Consider the following 23,455-nt stretch of genomic DNA (forward strand, 5'->3'; position numbering starts at 1 on the left):
TTTTACATTGCTACAGTCATACCAGGACTGTACATTAGGGCGAAAATGTTTTTAACGTACCGAGTAAATTAATACCCATCGCCGTACAGAGTGTATGTATTTCTCCATACATTGTATAATTGTGATTTTTCAGATACGATTACACCGAGGGTTATGTAAGTTAGGAGAACCACACCTGTTGATACACGAAGGATTATATTAATGAAGAATAGATGAGACTAAATACATTACATAAAGTCAGATAAGATTCTTCCTCATGATAATTGACTTGCCAGCCATCTTTTATACATTTTATCCACCAGATAAATAGGTGAAAGTAGTTAATATTTTCCAACGATTAGAGAATGAATGTTGTCATAAGAAAGGGGTACGAGTGCTCGTGTCATCTACATTGTTCGGCACCAGCACGGCTCCATACGCTGTAACGCCAACAAATCATTACGACAGTGACAAAATTGATATTCTGCGACGGACAGTTTAGTGTCAAGCTAATAGGCTTCCAGGATTAACTTTAGGTATTACATTTACTAAGGAAACGATAAGTCGAAGCTGAACGCTTGAGAGTGTGAATAAATATTTTAACAAAAACTGTAAACTATAAAAGAAACGCTGCTCAGAAATATACAAAGGAGAATTCTTCCCAAGAAATAATATAATAATATACAGAGAAAAGCACTTCCAATGCTAGAGTTGATAAAAAAAAAAAATACATTCAGATTCAGTTGATTGTAAATCAGTACCTACCGGACTCGTGCCAGCTGGCTGGCCGGTGGCTGGGCTGCGAAAGAAGAGCCGTTCGGATCAGCGTTCTTTTCTCGCAAAGACGCTGAAGTAAAAGCTCTTCCTTAACAGCGCACACCACCCCATCCACAAACTGCACTCTCATCACATTATTTCTTTTTGTTTTCTTCTGTTTCGTTCAGACATTCCAAGCCAGGCACATATATTGTATGTATGTATTGCCACGCGGAGATTTTTATCTACTTTTACAAGTACAGTTCGCGTTCTCTTTTTAATCACGGACGAATATATTTTATCGGCGAAAAAAAGAAGCGAAGATTTAAATAAATAAAAAAAAAAACGAAGGAAAGCTTTATTTCTAAAGAGAAAAAAAAAACTTCAAGATATATGTAATTATTGTAACAAGAACGAAAGGAACATAGTACTTTTTAGAGGATTTATATTTATGAGTACAGTTACTACGAATCGATATCAGTTTTAATTGTACAGTGAATACAGATATTTTTTTTAGAATTGTGCCTTTTCAGACAAATCCGCTAGACAGGGATATGCTGAAAAATATTATAATATATTTTTACGTCGGTATGTAAATGCGAAACTTGAGCCAAATTTTGATCTTCTAGTTAAGAGAATATAATTGTTTTTGCGTTGTAGCCAGTTAAATATCACTGCGTTTGTTTTTTGGTTACGAATTCGAATAGATTTTGTATGTGTATAGTTGCCACTAACGGGATTGACGGGCCGAAACACCGTACGGTCCGTGCGGAGTCTAGGAACAAAAAGAAATCAAATGGCGGATCATTGTAAACCGAAATATTCACACCGCCCGAGAAAAGAGAGACAGTAGGCTTGTTACGACGGGATACGAATAGATAGAGTGTAAATTAATTTATTATATCGAACAAACGAATAACGCGTTACTAAATGAACCGAGGATAATGGGACTGGAGGAGAACGATAGGCGAGAGGATCGAAACGCGAGATAAACGAAAGGGAATTAAAGAATGAAAGAAAGAAAGAAAAAAAAAAGATAAGCCGAGGATTTTCTATCTACGCGCGGTATTTTGAGAGAAACAAAAAAAAAAAGGAACACCCTCCTCTCCTGCGTTCCTCTAAGCCCGTTTTTTTACTATATCCGGCACAGTTTTCACGTTGTCTGACTTAGATCGAGTCGAGAAAGGACGATTAGCAGAAAGCTTTCTACCAAATATTGCGAGCTTTGGGCTCGAAGTGGGCGGGCAGGTAGTTAGATAGAGTTAGAGGCGATCGTAGCTATTATTATAATATTACAATAATATGCTGTATTATTATAATTAACGATTACTATTATTGACGTCATCTAAAGTATGAAAGATTTTTACACTGTTGAGACTTGAAGTAAATAATATATTTAGTTTATTTTGGTACATCACGATTTGATGACAAGAGATAAAAGATGAAAAAAGTGGTATGAGCTATTTTTTAAGAGACCGATTATTACTCGATTTGAGTCCACGCATTAAGAGGGAGAGAAAGAAAGATGAGATGGAAGGGGGCGAAAGGGGAGAACCTATTTGCGAGTGTGTAATTGTTGCACAAGCGATTGTCACCACGACTGACAACAAAAAATCACATGTGATTAAATAGTGAATTTTGAAGAATTTTACTAATAGACTTGTACTAAATAACTAATTATTATTGTGACGACCAAACAAAGAGCAGCACTAGTGCTGACCGAGCGGAAGAACGGATGGTTTTCGGCCGACATAAAACGCCAGCTTCCGCAGATACGGAGCCGCACTGGAGAGCGGGCAGAGAGAAAGAGAGACGAGAAAAAATAATTGAGAGAAACAGGAAGATCATGGATGCAAGGGATAACGTGTGCGAAAGGAACGAAGAAAGATAGCGCGGGCGAATGAAAGTGAAAGAGTGAAAGATTGATAAAGATAGTGTGCAAAGGAAGGCTGAGGAGGGTAAAAAAATGGGGAGAAGACGGAGTGCAAGTGAGACGAGCGAGCGCGTAACTATTGTATAGAACGTGAAAGAAGAAGAAGAAAAAAAAACAAAACACAGCGAGAACGTTGTGTAGTTAGTGTTGACTATGAATAGACTAGGCACCATTTTGGATAGGAAGTAATCGATTAAGCGATTAAGTTTAGGTAGATAGTTAGCTGATAGTTAGGATACAACTGCCTCTCCGTGTCTAAACACATTAGGCGAGGCACCGTTCAGCCTATGCACCTCGCACCCGTCAAGACTGACTGGCTATTCATATTAATAATAAATATATATTATTCTACAACATATTATCTACTGTAATAGTAAGGACTGCTTGCTGCGCACCGCGGGTCGGGTGCTTGGGCTGGCCGGGTGTGGTTTACGAAAAACCATTTGGGAACTTCGTTTTCCAAGCAATGCTGCTTTCCGTAAGCTTTCTCTAGAGTTCTAGCGTAGCCTCTTTTAGATTAGAATTCACACGTAGTCGTAGGCTGATTGTAGAAAGATGAGAATAAAAAAAAAAAACGTAGGGTGTTTTTTTAAGTAAACAAAAAAAGTAACATTTAGTCGAATATCGGCTTAAGCGAAGCGAGTCCTAGTTGACTCGATGATGTCAAGGACGCATCATCGTACTTCGACTTGTACAGTCCCTTAGGTTCACCGAGTTTTTAAGTCATTGTTTTACACTGTTAAGCGCTAGGTTTTCTTTTCTTTTTTTTTTTTAAGTTGTAATTACGTTTTTCCCCCCACTGTCCTTTTTCTAACTTCCACCCCTCTCCCTGTTTCTCCTACGATCTGTCCCCCCCCTAATCTCTCTTCGTTTCTTGATCCTGTGCTTGCTCTCTGTTGCGTTCGAATTCCTTTCGAGACGAAAACATGTAATTCTCCAAAACAATACCATACACCGTCTGCTTAATTTTTTTTGTTTCTTCTCTCCATGATATTGTTATGCGGTGTGCGACCAATGAGAACATGAAAAACAAGAGAAAAAGAGAGAAAGAGAAACGATGTCGAGGCATCCAAGGTACACAGTTCGCATCCGTACGAGGATTGATTTAAGAAAAAGAATGATTAAAAAAAAAAAAAAATACACTAGGTTCGGATACTTTAAGATGGCGAGGCATAGCACGTAATGAAATTCTAGATTAAGGCAAGTGTGTCATAGCTAGTTAAGATAGGGACTCTTAGAAGTCGATAGGTGCTGTAATAGAAAAAAAAAAAAACAAAGTTTAACAACGGTCAGAATTAGATTTTTCATGAAACTCGAAATAAGAACAGGGCATACGCCACTAAAAGTGCCCTTAGTTTATTTTGGATCGTTTAAAAACGCTAGTCTTTGTGTGAGATAATGTGGGGGTTAGATAGGGTCTTCTAAAAAATAAAAATGGAAAAAAAAATTGAAAAAAGTGCAAACGAAAACAGACAACAAAAAGAGAGAGAGAGCGAGAGCGAGAGAAAGAGCGAAAGAACGTGAGAAAGTGATTACATTGCGAGAGAGCGAGAGGAAGCGCGACCGAGCATGTGGTGTGTAGGTGTATGCATAATTTATAATGCGTACTTTAAAACCATCTGCCTATTACACGACACAGACTGCAGACACACTGTTACTGTAAACTGCACACTGCGCGTGCACGCTCTTAAACGACACTCTACACTTTGTATCGGAGCGTGCACCGAACAGTTTTAGAGTTACTTACAAGTATGGTTTGGTATATTTCAAAGTGAAAGAATCAAATTCTTAATTATTATCATCCCTTATTTTTGATCAATAAACGATCTGTTTTGGGGATTTATTCGATTTCTTTTCCTTTCCTGAGTTTCGGGTAGTCCGCCACTGAGAACAACTTTTTGCATCTCTTCGCGTACAGAGAGTGAATCCCCAAACACATTTAATGTTTCACGGATTCGCCTTTGGTCTGCATCTACACTATCTCGGTTGGGGTTCGATTTCGTTCGACGTATTTCCAAACTTACTTTCGTTTCTCCTCTTACGTTTTCTCTTTCTTTCTTTTCTTTTCTTTTTTTTCGTTTCGTTTCGTTTCCAATGTAGTAACATCCGCGAGGAAGCAACAAACGAAATGTAAAGTCTGTAAAATAAAAACTTACTCTCGTACAAAAATCAGTGACTGTATTTACACATACTCCACACTGAATATGCCTTCTGTCGAATCAACTAGCGACTATTGTATATGCCTTTTTCAAATGAAAAATAATAACGCCCCGACACGTTTTTTGGTATCCTTTAGAACTGAAAGAGAGCTTAACGAATTAAAACGAAAAGAAAAAAAAAATTACACATTCTTCTTCATAGGCATCGGTTAACAAAAGGTTATACTATTGTGTATACTACTGTGTAGCAGTACAGCATGTGCAATAGACTGAACAAATATTGTCCTTTGTAAGTAATATTAAAATCATAAGCCCCCCCACATTATCCTAACGTATTGTGTAATTACATCCAGCGTCCGCCTCTATTATAACCGACGGTAGAATTGTTTTTTGCGAGACACAAGACCATGGAGAATAATCATGCCGTGTTCGATTTTGGCACTCTACGGTAGAACGTAAACGAATCTTTTTCTTAGAACTTTTAACACCTTATGCTGATGCGATTTGTACTATTTTGAGTAAACGCTTTGATTTGTGCGCAAATAAAAACGATTCGAAATTCTTTCTTAACAAAAAAAAAGAAAAAAAGAAAAAAAAAAGAAAAACAACCGAGGTGCTGATAATGTACGAACGATTATTACTAGATCTCCTGTTTTGTCAATTAAGTGGTGATTTTATAATGATGTAAAATACGAGGGTAAATTAAAACTGACACATTGCAACAAAAAGAAAATTCATTGAAATAAAAGTGCGAATTTTGATTTGACACAAAGAGCTTTTTTGAGGCCACGATACGATTTCTTTTACTGGAAACATGGGTTTTTGATTTTTCTAAATGTGTTTATTTGTACGAAAATAGTTGTAATTACTTTATATGCATAATTCTCGATTTGCATTCACGTTTATTTCGAGTATGGTATTGCAACTGTAAGCGCGAATCGTATGTTTCTATCATTTTACAGTGAGATACATGATTTCGTGATTAATATTGTTTTCCAACGACGATATACCGAATTCTATTTCGTTTAGATGTTTAACATTGTTTGTTTTAGATTATAATAAATATTAAAACAATAAAAATTAGCTTATTCTTATTAATTTGCACTATTTGCCAGATTTTCTTTCTCTGTTATATTTAAGAATTACAAGCTGTTAATGTATGTTTAACAAAGAACATGTTTTGACTTAAATATTCTTACAGTGTTATCGGCACCTCCAGACACCATGAATTTGGGATTCGACCAGTTACAACATAATACTTTATCCTCGTGTCCGGAAAGATCGAACAATGGTGCTTTTGGGCTGCAAAAAAAAGCACACGTTAAAAAAAAGAAGTGTACATGTAGATTTTATTGAACAACTTGATCAGAAATGATCACACCTTCTGGTATCCCAAAGTTTCATATCGTTATCATACGCTCCCGAAATAAAAAGGTTTTCATCCACGGTTGACCATCTTACGGATTGCACCCATTGCGTATGAGAACTGAATAGTGTTTTTACAAGGGTTCCCTCTAAAACGAATTAAAATTTGTTTAGAATTCGACGATTAATAATTGTGTAAAATAAATTTTAATAGAAACCTGTAGATCTTGGATCGTATAGTCTGATGTGCTTATCAGCGGACGCTGCTATAAGCACACGGGATAACGGAGAGTAATCGATGTCGAAGAAACTTTTATTGCCAGCGAGTTCGTGTTTAATCCCTCCTAATTCTGAATCCCACACTTTCATTGTATGGTCCCACGAGGACGTTATGATCTCTGTTTTATCGGACCATACTATTCCACTAATAGCTTCTTTATGACCTTTCATCGTCCTTCTGGGTACCTATACAATGCACAATGGTACAATTATTTGTTATTCATCATTTAAATAAAATTCGCTCAACTTCGATATGTACACTTACTCTTGTTTTACCATGTTCAGACTTTAATCTTTTCGAGCTAGATTCACCATCTTCGTTTTCATCTTGATTAGCTAAGAAATTCGGTAAAGGTGAAACAATTTAAAATTTTAAAATAATACTAAAATCTATTCGATACTTACACGTAGACCATATTTTGAGCATCGTATCCCAAGCTCCGGTAGCGATCAATGATTTATCATAATTAACGCTAACAGCTTCTAGTCCACGCTCGTGTCCTCTACATACGTGTATACAATCTACAGAATTTTCTGTAATATTCCAATCCCATATTATAGCTGTTTGATCTTGAGATGCACTGTAAGGTTTGAAAAGACGTGATTAGCATTTTATAGAGAATAAACTTTGTTTCCCGCGATTCTATGGTATACCTAACAAAACTAGCGGTATCGTTATTCAAGGATATCCATGCTACAGCTTTAATCGGCGATGTATGGCCAGGAATAACGAGATGATGTTTTCCTTTTGATGTCCAGATGTGCAGCGTATTGTCATAGCAGCCAGTTAATATCCTATTAATTATAATACATAGTATAATTACTAACTTCCAAAACACTATGCTACATTTGCCTGAAATAAATAGAACAAAAAATAACCATTTCTCGCAAACTGCAACAGCAGATACCCAATCATCGTGTATCAGACAGTCCTGTGGTTCTGGTGGCGGATATTTTTCGACGTATTCGACATTTATTACTTCCTCTGTGGAAGCATTCCTCTCCGCTATATGCTCGTTCAACGAAGTACGTAAAAATTGAGAAAACACCAAAAAATCAAATTCTATAGCATTCCTTATATCGGTCGATTCTAAAAATGAAAATAATAAATTCTGTTAGTGGATGTAACTTATTACAGCTTATTAATAGATAAGTAAACAGTTTCATACCTTTTAGAAGTTCATTTACGAGAGTATTTAATTCGCTTGGTACAATAGATGTGTGTACGGATAATGGGAAATCTGGAACTGCGTACCTAAAATTTGAAATACATGCTTACTATATATGCCATATTTTCATATATAATACAATGGTTTTCTATATCATACGAGGTAAGTACATTATAAAATATTATACACACAAAATAAAATAAATTAACCTCTTAGTGGATATCATAAAAAGAAAATGAAACACTTACTGTTCTTGTTTTGTAAGAAATCGGATTTGTACTTGTGGAGTATCATTGTGTACGCTGGTGCTAGCCATCATAGATTGTTAGTAACAATACGGTAATGTTATATATAAATTGTATATTAAAAACAACGCACGTGTACACTACATTTTAACTAAGTTCAATTGTATGAGTGCGAGAGAGAACGCAACAGCGTGCGACAAGGATAGGTTTCTGCGCCTACGAGATGGCAACCCTAGCGACACAATCTGGCAAACAGAGGTATCGCCATCTCCCGGTCAACGCCTCGAAGTTCGATCGTGTGAGTGCGAGAGAGAACGCAACAGCGTGCGATAAGGATAGGTCTCTGCGCCTACGAGACGGCAACCGATTTGACAAATCGGCTAGCATAGGTTGTCGCATGAAAGGGGCACCTCTGCGCCTACGAGATGGCAACCGAAGCGACAAGCAGGCTAGTATCGGTTGCTACATACCAGGGGCACCTCTACGCCAACGATGTAGCAAACTTCTAACACCTCCTAACACATCCTACCACTAAAATGAATAGATGAAATTAAAGGGAAATGTTCCAGAAAATAGAGGTAAATTAAATGGAAATATGTCAGGAATGAAGGGAAATTAAAGGGAAATGTGCTAGGAAATGAAAGAAAGCTGATGGGAAATTTATTAGGAAATGGAGGCGAATTAAAGGGAAAATTTCCACGAAGCTGTACATGATGTCATTCTTCTAGAAAATTTTATTAATATTATATTAAAAACTATATTTAAAAAAATATGGACCAGAATTCTTCGTTTCGTATCCTTGCAACAAGTGTTTCCTAATCGATACTTGGACTAAATTCAGAGCATTGCTCGCAGTGCACTTTAAATAATAGAAACTTATACTTATTAAACATTATAATACTTTCGTTTATGACTTTTTAAATACCAGTACATTCAGTTGGTCGAAGACTAAGAAGCAGAAACAGATAAAAGTACATATCAGCTATTGTCCTCTTTAATGGAGACTATGGGAAGCGTCGCCGCTATGTACTAGTAATTCGCGAACAACAGGTGCTTGACGCAGGAGTAGGATATTTGTCGCAAAGAATGACAGAGAAAGAGCGGAGCCGTTTGTTGGTTTACAAACGCTCGACGCAAATCAACATTATCCTTAAAAAGAAAGCCATTGCAAATCGAGGGATTCGAGTTCGAGGTTCGTAATCCCTGACGAGATAGGGTACGACAATAATATCGTCCTGTTGATAACGGGATCCACGAGGGGCTCCGGGTGTTTCTCTATTATTGTAGGTGGTATTATTTCGTTCCCTCTCCGCGTCTTCCGCGTTCCCCTCTAGCGATGGGATCGATCCTTTACTTGCGAGTGTTCGATACCTAAACAATTCGTCCTAACGTTTATTTTGATACCGCAGCTTACGATTATACGTTCATACAATACTTGAAAGCATTTCGGATTGATTCGTGCGCTTGTTTACAATATCACGGCGACGCTATTCTTACTATTTGCAATGCAGTGCGCGCTGGTAGTAACAGTGTATGGCACGCGGTTTACACCTATGTATATCACCGAAGAAAAATCATGTTTTTTATTTTTTGGTAGCTAGGCATCTTTGAAATCTGCCGTTCGGATCCGGAGTATAAGATACTCGACAGCGTTTGAACTTTGACCGTCGCTACTATCGCGTTGTCGCGTTGCTGGCTAATTATCATTTCAGATCTACCTACGCATTCTCGCACGCTGCAATGTTACAACAAATGCGATACACCGGGCATTGCAGCTGGCGCAATCGTGGAAATACGAATCGCGGCCGGATGATATAGCGACATTTCGCACCATATTTCACAGTCCCGAGAAAACTGGCCGTTTCAAGGTCTCGGTATCACGAGGGTATTGGTCCCATCGCTATTCACCGTCTTTCGTCGCCTGGCACCCGGCATGTGCGCGGCGCGGCGCAATCGATTCCAAAGCCAACGCATGCCCTCCGCCTTGGTTTCTGCCCGTGGAAGAGTACTCGGTGCTCGGACTCAGTCGGTGGCACTGGTGCGGTACAACGGGACGCTTACGGAGGGACATGGTCTAAAAGTCAGCCGCGAGCGAGCGTACAAACCCGAACAGACAAAGCCGTTGCGGGCCATTCGGTGACATCGAGGGCAGGATGTATTGAAATCGAAGCAGATCGAACGTGTCACGCCCAGGTAAGCCGAGACTCGGTCTGTTGGCGTTTTCGTTGGAGAGGCGCGACGAACCACCACGCAGGTTCCTAGGATAGAGCGAGAGGGAGAGAGGGGGTGAACGTGACTACAACCTGATGCTTCGAATCTTGACCGAATGTAACTTGACGTGCTTTCCGGTGCTCCGTTCCGCGATTGCTGTGGGCAGAGTAAAGGCGTAGAATATATTTGCATATACATATGTATAATAACGTGTAAGTCATTTTGAAATTACCTCGGGGAGATGTTTGGAGTCGAGGAAATCTTTGCAACAAACGGATGAGTATAGTGGAGGCCATGTGAGACTTGATACTCTTTCGAATTAAACGATAGTTGGTTGTTTCATCGTGTTCGATAAAGGGATAGTCGTCCAAGATACTGCTAGAGGCGTGAACACGCCAAGATAAGAGGAAATAGGTTCCAGATTGTTGGACTTTTCTATGTTCTCTCCATCCCACGGGGCTGGGGAATGGGGCAGGTTGCTTGTCTTTCGAATGCCTGTACTTTGAAAGAAAACTACGTCAAGGAAATCCAGTGTTTTAAGCAGCAAAAATGTTACGATATTCGTTACGTACCTTTCTATTTGTCCAAAGTTTCAAAAATTTTGATTTAATACAGTTCGCCTCTTAGCCACAGATATTCGTAACGATGGGGCAAGTTTTGGAGTTTATATAGTTAGGCAAACGGTGTCGTGTACCGCGCCCTTTAAAGCGCGTAGCTGTTGCAGCCCTCGAAAGTTTGATTGAATTACTACTCGAGGTAGCCTCGCGATAATCTCGTTTGTTATTATTAAGACTACGGATCTTTATGCAACAATTCTTTGCAAATGTACCTAAGGAAATTGAATCTAAATAGAAATTTATTTTACTCTGCAACTATTGTAATACAAAATTTACTTTCAATATTTCTTATATTATTACTTACTCTGTGTATTGTTTAATTTCTTGCGCATTCAAATTCCCTATAAATGCGTAAAAATCAGCGGTCTAGACTCAATTATAGCGACGAGGTACTTGATATAAAGAAGAATAGTTGGAACAGCTGGCAAAGCGTTGTCGTGGACTGTGCGATCGTTCCATTGGCAAGAGTAAATCGTATAGCGTAACGATAGTGGCGAGTAGGATACTCGAGTAATGGGTAACCGATCGTTGAAAGCAACTCTCCAATTATTTTCTCTCCAATTACTTTAATGTGATTACTAAACTGCGGATTTTTGTGCATTTATAGAAAATCTGAACGTGCAATATTGAAAGTAAAGTTCATATTATAATCCTTGCAGAGTAAAATAAATTCTTATTTAAGTTCAGTTTTTGTAGGCACGTTTACAAAGATTTTATTTTGCATAATGATCCGCGGTCTAGTAATTACAAAATGTCGAGCACGAAGAAAATACTCTACGGTAATATTCTTATCGGATGTTCGAATTACATCGAGTGGCATGCCTTGATCGGCGAAGCCACTCGAGTGGCTCTCCAATTATTATATTTTCAAATAAACTTTCCCGATATACGTACAAACGATTATTCCACTCCGAATGGAAAACAAATCATTAAATAATTAAATCGAATCAAATATTAATGTGCTCGACATTATCAAAAATAAAATCTTTGTAAACGTGCCTACAAAAACTGAACCTAAATAGGAATTTACTTTACTTTGCAAGCATTATGCGTTACTGTGTCCATTCTATAGTTTCTTGCGCGTTCAGATTATCTATAAATGCACAAAAATCCGCAGAGTAGTAATTACATTAAATCCTCCATCCTGTATATCTCCCCAATCGTCGTTGAAATTTTGCGACTAAAAATACCTTAGAACCGATCGTTTCTAAGCGCTACGGGAACTCGATTAACGGGAATACCTGCGAGAGCCGCGAACTTGGGGGAAACATTTTCCATGCGATTCTCTAATCTAATTTGTCTACGTTCCAACTTCACTCTTCGTTTCCCACTTGAAAGGGGATGTTAGCGATCGCTGGCGGAAGTAGATTGGATTCGATGTGTTTCTTTATCGAAACATAAATTAGACGAACAATTACAGGAACATCTATGGGCCGTAAACGGTGGTGGCGCGGAGGCTTGGAGCTGCTGGTGCTCTTTATCCTCCATCACGTTATTCTGGGCGACGGTCATGTCGGTGAGTACAATTCACGTTCGTTTCGTCAGTGGGAATAAAGAACTTGCCCACTGGATCCGTACGGGAGTCTCGGAATCGCTTTATAGATCCTCGAACGTCCTCGGAATCTAGAATAAGACAAAAGAGCTTTTAGAACGCGTCCCCTTACTTTATGTAAACACCGATTTCTACTATTTACACGAGTAAGTAGTGTTCTCTGCGGTAGACTTCGTATGATGTTTAACACATTCACGCCGGCGCTGTTATTTTTGTTTCTCGGGGTTCGGTGGAACGGTGCACGCCGTCTGATAGACACGCGAGCTCGAGCCACCGGTGGAACACGCCGGCGTGAACGTGTTAAACATTTACACTCGAGGCCTTTTTTTCTGGTATCTGCCAGCAACTCGAGATGTTTCTTAGCATTCTATTGCTATGAATTCTAACAGTAAGCTATCTAGATTTGAGAATAAGGTCACCTTTACCTCGTCGACAATCATTTTATAGAAATTAAACCTAAAGAAACATTACGTATCGTAGACCTGCTGCGTGAAACCTAATGGTGACTGACAGTTACCTCTCGAGTGCAAAGAGTTAATAGGCGCGCAAGTTTCATTGACGATAAAAGTATCTTTTCGATTTAAGAAAAACATTTCTACACTCGTAGCGTAAAGTGTAAAACGTGGACCTTGTACGCTTCAAAGACGGGCAAAATAAAGGACAAGAGAATCTCGAACATCTTCGTCGGGAAAAGGTTCGAGACGAAAGTTGAGTTTCGCTTTCGATCGAAATTGCGTTCAAAGGCAACTATAAATAGTTTATGGAATGTTTGATACGAAAGTGCAGCTGGCGGTATGAAAGTGGGACGAGTCGGAAACGTAAACCGAATAAATTAAAGTCTAAGAAATGTATAACGGACGGGGGATCTCGTCGCGCTTAGATCCGTCCTTTAAAAATGCCAACGCAGGGAGACGCTTTTATCCCCGCGGTGATTGATGTTTTCGCGAGCAGTCCATTTTTCTGGTCAGCATGTTTCCCATCCTTGGATGGGGATTTTTCAAAAGCGGCAGAACGGTTTGGAAACGACCCTCTCCGAAAAAAACTATATACAACGCGTATGGTAATTTTCTTTTTTTCTCAACGAAAAGATTGATCGTCCGGGCAAACGTTCCCTGTCATGCGAAATTATCTTAAAAATTAATCCTGAACTTTCGTAGTTGGTCTACGTGCGTGCAACGCGCGATTATCGATCAACGCGTTCGCGAAAGAAGCAAACTCGAATCTACTATTTTACTTCTTGCTTCCGCGTAAATCATGCTCCGAATCGTTACTCGTTCGATAAACATTGTGTTTCTTCGTTGAAGATAATAACGCGGTGCACGTGAACAATTCTCGCCAAGTCGAATACATTTTCCCAGAGTTCCTTGGAAATGGAAAGGTAACCTATCATCTACGAATTCTTTTCGCTTAGCGAACAAGAAGAGAAAAGAAAAAAGTCGCTACGATGGATTCGCCTCGAGTGGCAATCGTTCCTCCGATATCTCTTTTCCCGTCGAGCGGATGCGTTCATTGAAAATTCAAAGTCGCCATCGATTTCCTATCATCATTTCCGATACTCTTCGTTGCACCTGGAACGAAATGCTTCTCCAGGATTTCATAGCCCTCGTGGCCTACGAGCTGGATCAAGCCGGATCTTCTTCATAGCCGGGCCGGGAACGAATAAAGTTTTATTTGAAAAAAACCTAGGGAAAACAAGCTTTACAATGGATAGAATGGATACCAAGAGATTAATTGCAAAGAATGGTCATACGTTTATAATTAATCGCGGCTAACCATTCGCGATGCTTCTTCCTGGCGGTGACCTTGGAAGTCGACGGATTCTTGGGTAACGAACGAGCAAACAACAGGCGGAACACGCGTTTGATTCTCGCCCATGACTGCTCAACGATTATCGAGCTGTACATCCCACGCAGCCACCGCCTTTACAGACCGAGTTCTCTTTCACCCTGGATTTGTTCCCATCCGTCGCCCTCGAGTTGTCTTGTACTCCTTTTAATCTTGGATCAGCGGTTCTTATCCTTTCCAGAGCTCGCGACACAGTTCGATAGAAAGTCCTTGCCTTTTCGGGACGCGATTCAGAGAGAAATAAACACCCGTACAATCTTCGAACCTGAAAAGTAGCGAGAATTCGATTATAAATTGCTCGTAAGGTCTAACGGAGTATACGTGTATATCGTAACATTATGCTTTACTCCGAAGTAATTAATTTCTCGAGATAGTACACGTCGCGTACCTGCGACTAATTTCGTTTGCAGCGAATATCGTCCAAGTACCAAAGTATTTATCTGAACGTAGAATCTGGCGCCATCATAGTTGACGCGACGACATTTACAGAGACGGTCAATTTTCAACCGAAGGTCAAAGGAAATGAAACACCGTTTACCCATTCCAACACCTGAAGAGAAACGAAATCTTATCAACGGAGGAAATTTCAGTCCCGTTCCTTGTCTCAACGACACACTTCGAAATCGTGTTTCTAGTAGAAACTTTCTACGCAATATCGCAGAAATAACGAGACCATTTATTTCGCTATTAAACATCTTTACTACGACAATGATCGAGATAATTTAACTCTTTCGCCAAATTCTCTAATAATTCTATTCGTTATGTATGAATATAATGTTCGAAAAAGTTCGTGACGTTTTGCCGTTAGATGGATCGTAGATATCGTTCGTTGGTTCGTTCGTTCGATTATTTAAAGTGCGTAACTTATTATACAAAGTTATTACACTACTGCTTACTTATTACTAGCTTATTTCCATTCTTCTTATCATCGTTTTACACGACTCCTGCATTATTTTAACACTGTTTGCAGTATCTCTTACTTCTCATCTCTTGGGCCCCGCTGGCCCCCCTCTAGCTCGGGTACAGTCCCAGAGGGCATTTAACATTGTATATCTTTGTTTACACATAACCTATTGGAATCAAATTTCTTGATACCTGTTTTCGCCTTGATCGAAGTGACATACTGTAAAATGTAGCAAATTTTCTCATTATTTATCTCCATGTTCAAAATGTTATCACTGTTAAATCAATAAAGAAATTTAATACCTGTTCCTTCTATCCTTTCAAATGGCATTTAGCGTGTCCCAATAGGTTATGTGCGAACAAAGATATACATATTAAATCCATCTAGCGGCAAAACGCCACGAACTTTTTCGAATAGCCATTATTTCAACGTGTTTCAGGGTGTTTGTTCAGCAAAAATCTCTGCAATCCCCAGACGGAAACTTGCTACAACGGTAACGATATAATACGCTTTATAATCAAGATACCAATCTCTAATCAAGAGGAATGAAATGCGATTTATCGTTTACTATTTCAGACCTGGCATTCGGTAAATGTTTGCCTCTGTACGTTGATCTGAACGACGAAGATTACTATCGGTGAGTATCGCTATCGGCGATGGAAAGGTAGAGCACTTTAATCGACCTAACACTGCGAGACAAGAATTTCCAAGTAGTATCGCCCGTCTCTGGCCAGACGCCGCGATTAGCGACGGCACGTTTGAAAATTGAATAGCTTTCGCCGCTATTAAACGGCATTACTATCATCGACCATGATTCAGTAGCGGTTAACGGTAGTATTGTAATTGTCGAATTGTTTCGAACGAGGAGGATCGGTATTTAACGCCATCCTTTACGACTGTGCGCTACCTTATTGTTAGCTTTACTGTCTGACCATAAAATGGCCTTACTACTTCAACCTCGTTCAAAGCGAAGCGTAAAGTTCTCTACTTCCCAGAGTATCGTAACTGATCGTAACGCGATTGTTAATTTATAAACGAGTCTCACGATGTTTACCTTGTAACAGGTATGACTTCAACGTTGATGAATTGGAGCTGCTAAGACTACAGTTAGAGAGGCTGGAAACCGATGGATACAAGTGGTCGGATCCCTACACGCAATGTATTATGAAAACATCCTTATACAATTTACGTCACGGGTACGATGAATTTTTCATACGCTTGGTACTCGTAACATCCTCTCTCACGAGAATTGTATACGATATTAAACACCATACAGGGTGTATTATTTACCCTAATCGTCTCGAGTATATCTGTTATCGCTAGATTAACGTAATTAACACCATGTCCGCACATTTCAGAGAAAATTACGATCTTAGGCTGTGCCAGCATCTCATGCAACGTACGCGTCACGAGAACGACAACGTGTTCGACCAGGCTAGAGTAAGCTATCCATCCTTGCTACAATGATATCAATAAATAATGATCGTTCAAATAAGGCTCCATTTACACAGTAATAATGCCAATCAAACTCCCGTTTCAAGGTACCAACAATAGCCATAGTGAAATTCACGCCCAACAATGGCAACTCCGGAAATCAATTCGCCAAAGAGCTCTACTATCCTCCCGGGACTCAAAACCAGTACGTCCGCGACAGGTTCTACAACGACCAACTCTCGCGATCAGCGTACGACGAACAACCGAAGGAATCCACATCACGATTCTACAAACCGAGCTACGCTTCGAATCCTTACAACGAATACGCGTCTTTAACCAACGAGCAGGATTACGACTCGCGCGAGAACAAATTGAGGAAGAAGCCCTCGACCTTCGACGGGATCGAAGAAAGGCTCTATCGAACCAGGCGACAACCTTACGATACGCGAGACTACAACGACGATGTCCTCGAGACGATAAAAAACGTTTTAAACCAGGACGTTGAACCCAAGGCCACGGACGACAGGGATCCAAGCACGTTAGACAACCTACCCGTCAACGAGTTGGAGTTTCTAATAAACGAGAAACCACCCAACGGTGATTCCGCTAAGGAATCGGAGGACCTGGACGTCGAATACGAGAAGGCATTCTCCAGGAAGTACAAGCATCCGAGGAAATTCACCGAGCTTTTGGACAAAGATGAATTTCTGCTGGACAATGCGAAACGTAATTCTCAGAATGACGATTACGAGATCGATTACTACGACGACGCTACCGACCAAATCGAATTACCACAAAAGGACACCTCTTCGTTGGAGAACGCTATGTATACGGAAGGAGGTCTCGTCCAAACGATCGATGATAAATCTGACGCTGATATAGATGGTAAAGTTTTAAACACCTTTGTACGAGGTGTGGACGAAAAGTATCGGGATGGTTTTCGAATGATTTGTAGATTCTTAGTTTTCAAGGATAAATTTTGTGATGGCGAGTGCACTAGCAGACTCATAAATTCAATAAACTTAGTCCCGGTACTTTGCAAACTCGCCTCGTGTGTTACGTTGTCACCAAGTAGTAGTTAAAGGTATACGAAAATTAATGGAAATGGTTTGTAGAGAGCACGTACGACACTCTGTTCGGCGACGACCTAAGCGAATTACTCTGGAGCCAAGAATTAGCTGGCTTCAAGAGACGGGAACGCTTGGATGTTAAGAAACCAGGACCACCTTTCTCGACGAACAACTACGCGTTCAAAACTCCATCCCCATCCGGTAAATATTTGTAGCAACGTGTTCCAATCGAGAATACCGCTAAAAAATTAGAGGATTGGACGCACGATTTATTATAATTTTTAATAATCTCACCCTCTAACTCTACGCAATTGCAGCTGCGGATAACGAACAGGAAGGTTCTTACTCGAACGAATCCGAGGAAAATGTAAGTGACGCGTACAAGGGATAAAACGAAGAACAATTAATTTAAATATAAACACTTTGTAGAACGAAGTACTGCTGGGTCCATTTGTAAAAAAGGAAATAGGAACTGAACTTGAAGTGGATAGTTCTCCAAGATCGTACAACAACGTCGATTTAGATCACGTTTACATGGAGTTTCGTCAACCCTTTCATACGTGGTCCGAAGGCGAACATGTAGTCACAAAGGTAACATTCGGAATAAACGCAAGTATGATATTCATCCGAGAACATAACAACAGATAGAAACGCGTGTTCGATGCACAGGTGGGTACGCTACTAGGACTCTCAGCGGGAACATTGAAAGATATTCGAGTTGGTCGCGCGGAAGTAACATTCAAAGTCGTGAAAAATAATAAAAATTATAACGCTACCGATGTGGTCGACAACATAGGTGCGTAATTTTACTCTGTACTGTGCATACACGATAATCAAATGAAATAATTTAAATGTTACCTTCTCAGATGATATACGTGGCAAGTTGCAGGAAACTCTGGGTGTTGAAGTGATTCGTGCAGGCATAGGTGACAAGGTTCATCTTAAAAGATATTTAAAACATGAACATTTAAAAGCATGATTTAATCGCAACATATGCTGTTCAAAATGATTAAAAAATCGTCAACTTACATACATACATGTATGTTCTTCGCTTAATATGAAACGTAGAAATGTTACCGAATTAAACGACACGGTATTTATATTATCTTGTACGATACAATTGGTTTGAGCAACGTGTTGCAATCATTTTACGATCAAACTGATACGTTAAACGGATATTAATAGTTTACTTTGATTTAAGGCTAAATTACCTGCAACGTTAGAAGTGGCCAGAACTGAAATGAGTTCGAGCATGTTTGGTGCAGTTGTGGCTGCAGGGGTTGCAGCGGCAGCTGCAGCTGCAGCGGTGACGTTGATAATTGCCCGTCGTCACGCCAAGTCTCGAGCCAAGCTGGCAGGATTGTCTACTCCCGATCCAGAAGCTTCCAAGGACTATCAGGACTTGTGCAGAGCGAGGATGCAAGCAAAGCAGCCGACGGATAAACCGGAATCGCCGCGTATCACCAACTTGAGTCGCGAAAGTGAATCGAATAATTTGCCTTCGAATCGTTCTAGCACGTCATCGTGGGGAGAGGAAGCAGCTCTTTCGAATATGGACATATCAACTGGAAAAATGGTTCTTGTAAGTCGACTTGGACAGATCAATGCGTAATCCTTCGATATCACTCTCTTCGATGCTTATAATATTTATATATATATATATATTTGTCCAGAGCTATATGGAGGATCACTTGAAAAATAAAGATCGATTGGACGAAGAATGGACAGCGTTGTGCGCGTACGAAGCGGATCCTTGCTCCGCCGAAATCGCCGAAAGCGAGACGAACATTAAACGCAATCGTCCTGGCGCGCCGCTTCCTTACGATCATTCCCGGGTGATATTGAACGATCTCGCTAACGCCAATAATTCTGACTATATTAACGCCTCCACGATCGTAAGTATCTCTCCAGCTCGTACGCAATTTTCTTTTCAAAAGACACTCACGTCATGTGTATAGCTCACGCAATAATACGTTTTTATTGTAAATTCGTTGAAACGGAACCGAAAATAGAAATCGGTAAGTCACACGACGAGCATGTAGAATCCGTTAACATTTACAGTTTAACGACGCCGACGCGGCAATGCTTTCTCCAAGAACGCTTTTTCGGTAGACAATTTTGCATTGTTGGAACGTTGATTACAACTAGAAGCATGACGACTGAGGAACACGTGCAGGCTGCACCGTAGCCATGACCATGACTTCAAAAGTAAATTCAGCGTATCGAAATGAAAAAAAAGAACAATTACAAGTCACGATTGTTTCAACGTTACGTTACATTACATCGACTCTTCGTTCGGTTTCTTGTCTAGAGATCAGAGTAATCTGCTGAATTCACTTCGGAAATTATGTCCACATGTTTTTATATCTCTTTTAAAATAATAATTTTAAGTATTGTATATATGTATACATGAAGCGTGCACTAGTGTATGCACTTATGCAGTAATTGAAATCAAGTAAAATGGCTTCGACTACGACTGCGCGAGACTCGATAGAAGAAAGTTTCATTTTCACTGCGAGACTCGATCTACCCTGCATAATGCAAAAACTCAGGAGTCGCACAAGAGTCACCAAAATGCGCTTTTATGTGTACCTTGGAAAGCCGTGTGACTTGCTTCTTATCATAAAGATTCGCGATAGGATAGGCGACTCTATAAATAAATACTATCTTCTTTAGACGGATCACGATCCTCGAAATCCAGCTTACATCGCTACCCAAGGACCGTTGCCCCATACGACAGCAGATTTCTGGCAGCTTGTTTGGGAACAAGGCAGCGTCGTAATCGTGATGCTAACTAGATTAACCGAGGAGGGTGTTGCAATGTGTCATCGCTACTGGCCTGAGGAGGGATCGGAATTGTACCACATTTACGAGGTGCACCTCGTTTCTGAGCATTTCTGGTGCGACGACTACTTGGTGCGCTCTTTCTACCTGAAGAATCTACGTACCGGCGAGACGCGAACAGTAACGCAATTCCATTTCCTGTCCTGGCCTGAAAACGGCGTGCCATACTCGACCAAGGCTCTCCTGGAATTCCGTCGGTAAATATACTTTGAATACTTGAGTACGATACATACAGTGTTCTCTACACTTGTTACCGCGACACGGAGTGGAGACACCTTTTATTTTTTACATAAAGAAATGCGTTTAGAACTTCACGGTGGCCGGCCACGGTACTTTTTGATCTCTTTTGAACGCTACCTTTGTCTTTTAGTCGCCTCTTACGACAAGCAGGGATTACTGTGGGCGTATTATTATTCCCCGTCACACAGGGAAAAGAGTGGAGATACTTAAATAACTCATCCACTTTTGGTAAAAACAATTACAAGTATTGTTAATGTTTTTTCGTTGTACCGTTTTCAGGAAAATCAACAAGTCGTACAAAGGCAGATCGTGTCCCATAGTTGTGCACTGCAGGTAAACATCCTTACTTTCGTAAATGTTCAATGTTCAATTCGCAAGACTTACAATTCAACACAATTGTTTTGCAGTGATGGGGTCGGTCGTACCGGAACGTATTGTTTGATCGACATGGTATTGAACCGTATGATGAAAGGAACCAAGGAAATTGATATCGCAGCTACTCTAGAACATATAAGAGATCAAAGGCCCGATATGGTTGCAACAAAACAACAATTCAAGTTTGTCCTCATGGCCGTAGCTGAAGAAGTGCATGCTATTCTCAAAGCTTTGCCCGCACCTCCTACAGAGAAATCTCTCACGGGAAATAACTCTTCGACGAAAGAAGGCCAGTAAGATCCGAACTAAATTCCAAATTGCAGTCGCGGCGAGCAAAGATAGAGTATTAATTGCAGTCTATATAGAAGAATGAAGAATGGCCAAATATTTCTAGTCAATCATCTAAGAGTATAAAATCATTGATAACGATTTGTTCTTCATAATTTCTTGCTTTAAAATCTGTTTGACATGTAGCAAAATCACACGAGCTTTGCTTCGATTATGCTTTATTCGAAAAGATTAAATTACCGTATCTATGAGTTTGATTACGTAATTCTGCTGAAATATTTATACCATGCGTAACGATACAAATAGTATGTACAAATTACATCGTTGAGTGATTACTCGAAGTAGCAATATCGATCTGTAACGTTTATTGCGTATCTCATTTGACTACGGCCTACTTGAATAATCAGGTACAAGCATACGGATTCGAACGACTGAGCTATGCAGCTGTTGGAATTTTAAGTACTGGCTCACAATGGAATCATTTGTACTGTGTATTCATGTAAAATTGTCCTCTAAAATAATCCTTGTAGTAATCAATTTTATCGGATACTAAAATTATTTGGTACGATACCGAACGCTTACCACCGATTATGTAGCTCAGTCTTTATGTCGTTCTTCCTTCCTTCATTTTTATAAAGTATCATTTAAGTAAATTTGAAATTACGTTACTTCCTCTAATAGATAACTTCACTAACGTGCTTTATCGTAGCTTTAAAAAGATATCAAAATATATTGCAAAATAATTAATAGTTTTATCTGCTGTCAATTCTATCAAGTGTACACAACGTCGACTTTCGCATTGATTAAGTTGAATATTTTTAATTTTCCCATCTATCGGATTTCCATGTCTGCTTACTTTTAACTCACGTTCTCATGGGCAAATATCGAAAGACTTCGTATAGAATACTGAAACAAAATTTTGATTTTAGAAACGCGAGTATCGAAGTCACAGTTTTATAGATTGAAATCAGAATTTTTATACTATTGTTAAACATTCTAAAGAGTATGGTTTCCACTGCATGACTACGACTGTTATTTCCGGAGAATGAAATTTTATTCAACGTTACTCAGAAAATTGTACTTGGAAGGTTGCATTAAGGCACAGTTTATCAGTCTTTTTTTCTACGCGTACGGGAAAGTATGATCGAGCTGCACAATATCAATGGACGTTTATATTTAAGTATCATCATTACCAAAAAAATTATAAGAATAATGTTTTATCGGTGTGATATATGAATTATTGTATGACCACGTAATGTAAACTTAATGTCCTAAATATCATGTGGAAGCGTTAACGAACAAGCTATCCGAACGAAATGTTTAATCATTATATTGTGATAATGATGTTAGGTGGTATGTAAAAGAAAATATAAGCATACGTGTTTGCAAAAATTGTCGCGTCGATACGGCAAATTATAAATGGAAAAGTTGTCTTTGCTTTAACTTGCGGCCCTGTTGGTCCTGTAGATCCAGCCTCCCACAGGATAAACAGGTTCCATTCGAGGTTCTTTCCTTCTCATTGTGCAGTACGATTACTGTCAATTAATGTTCTTGTTCGTGTCTTATATTTCCATGTAATTCTTCCTTTATATTAAATTAAGATTCGTAAGACAATTACTTCCGTTCTGTACGGCAAATCATAAATTGAATTTAAAGTACCAATGAGTTACGTTAAACAGTATTTAAAATAAGAAAATTTACAATTACTCTAAATATAGAGATACTAATATATTAGTTGTGATAATTTACGTTTTGTATATTGCAAGTTGCTTTGAGCGAACTGGTAAGTTTTGAACGAGCTTTTACTTGATACGAACGAATATACTGTGAACGCAAAGTGAAAGTTTGCTTGACCAAAAAATAAGTTTCGTTATACTTTTTTTAGCACAGATTCATATAACAGATTCTATATTTTTATGCAAAGGAATGAGTCTATATAAAATGAAATAATATAGTTATATAAATCTATACTATGTTAATCAAAGTGTAATACTATATGTGTTATAATATAAATAAATCACTCTATGTTCAAATCAACAGAATGCATCGCATTTGTTCTCATTTTTTCGGATTTACTTTTTTATTAATTACAAATCTTGCATATCTATAGGGAACATTTCATACATGTATGTCCCTAATTAAATAAGGTTAAATAATAGTATGTGTATCTATTAACAATTATTTATTCTA

The 23,455-nt window shown here is 39.2% G+C and overlaps 3 protein-coding genes and 2 long non-coding RNA genes across 9 annotated transcripts in view; 2 read left to right on the forward strand and 3 right to left on the reverse strand.

Moving 5' to 3' along the window:
* Nucleotides 1-4,507, forward strand: part of LOC128881441 (protein alan shepard) — a 38,366-nt gene extending 33,859 nt beyond the window's left edge. For all 4 annotated transcript variants that reach the window (XM_054132477.1, XM_054132476.1, XM_054132478.1 and 1 more), the window contains exon 11: nucleotides 134-4,507. The gene's annotated coding sequence lies outside the window, so the exon portion shown is untranslated. The remainder of the gene's footprint in view (nucleotides 1-133) is intronic.
* LOC128881442 (ribosome biogenesis protein WDR12 homolog) lies at nucleotides 1,483-8,065 on the reverse strand. The gene is made up of 9 exons (XM_054132480.1): nucleotides 7,889-8,065; nucleotides 7,641-7,726; nucleotides 7,351-7,561; nucleotides 7,126-7,266; nucleotides 6,877-7,052; nucleotides 6,737-6,807; nucleotides 6,411-6,657; nucleotides 6,209-6,341; nucleotides 1,483-6,129 (listed from the first exon to the last, which is right to left on the reverse strand). The coding sequence occupies exons 1-9, from the start codon at nucleotides 7,957-7,959 to the stop codon at nucleotides 5,991-5,993; spliced, it is 1,275 nt and encodes a 424-aa protein (XP_053988455.1). The 5' UTR covers nucleotides 7,960-8,065; the 3' UTR covers nucleotides 1,483-5,990.
* Nucleotides 8,066-8,659: 594 nt separating this feature from the next.
* Nucleotides 8,660-23,307, forward strand: LOC128880983 (receptor-type tyrosine-protein phosphatase N2). The gene is made up of 17 exons (XM_054131609.1): nucleotides 8,660-10,078; nucleotides 12,134-12,229; nucleotides 15,454-15,507; nucleotides 15,591-15,651; nucleotides 16,079-16,210; nucleotides 16,373-16,454; nucleotides 16,556-17,333; nucleotides 17,564-17,719; nucleotides 17,836-17,885; nucleotides 17,948-18,109; nucleotides 18,188-18,314; nucleotides 18,385-18,452; nucleotides 18,720-19,100; nucleotides 19,192-19,413; nucleotides 20,195-20,559; nucleotides 20,882-20,935; nucleotides 21,010-23,307. Exons 2-17 carry the CDS (start codon nucleotides 12,142-12,144, stop codon nucleotides 21,272-21,274), a joined length of 3,045 nt encoding a protein of 1,014 aa, XP_053987584.1. The 5' UTR covers nucleotides 8,660-10,078; nucleotides 12,134-12,141; the 3' UTR covers nucleotides 21,275-23,307.
* Nucleotides 10,085-12,125, reverse strand: LOC128880992 (uncharacterized). 2 transcript variants are annotated; one of them, XR_008457963.1, is made up of 4 exons: nucleotides 11,018-12,125; nucleotides 10,669-10,925; nucleotides 10,329-10,591; nucleotides 10,085-10,252 (listed from the first exon to the last, which is right to left on the reverse strand). It is a non-coding gene; the product is annotated as an uncharacterized LOC128880992 (long non-coding RNA). The 2 variants fall into 2 exon arrangements; XR_008457962.1 differs by having other exon boundaries at nucleotides 10,669-10,940.
* On the reverse strand, nucleotides 12,236-15,438 carry LOC128880990 (uncharacterized). Its single transcript, XR_008457961.1, has 3 exons — nucleotides 15,007-15,438; nucleotides 14,499-14,660; nucleotides 12,236-14,375 (listed from the first exon to the last, which is right to left on the reverse strand). It is a non-coding gene; the product is annotated as an uncharacterized LOC128880990 (long non-coding RNA).
* Nucleotides 23,308-23,455: the final 148 nt, after the last annotated feature.

This window comes from Hylaeus volcanicus, chromosome 8 (genome assembly GCF_026283585.1).
Source record: "Hylaeus volcanicus isolate JK05 chromosome 8, UHH_iyHylVolc1.0_haploid, whole genome shotgun sequence".
Taxonomy (NCBI): Eukaryota; Metazoa; Arthropoda; class Insecta; order Hymenoptera; family Colletidae; genus Hylaeus; species Hylaeus volcanicus.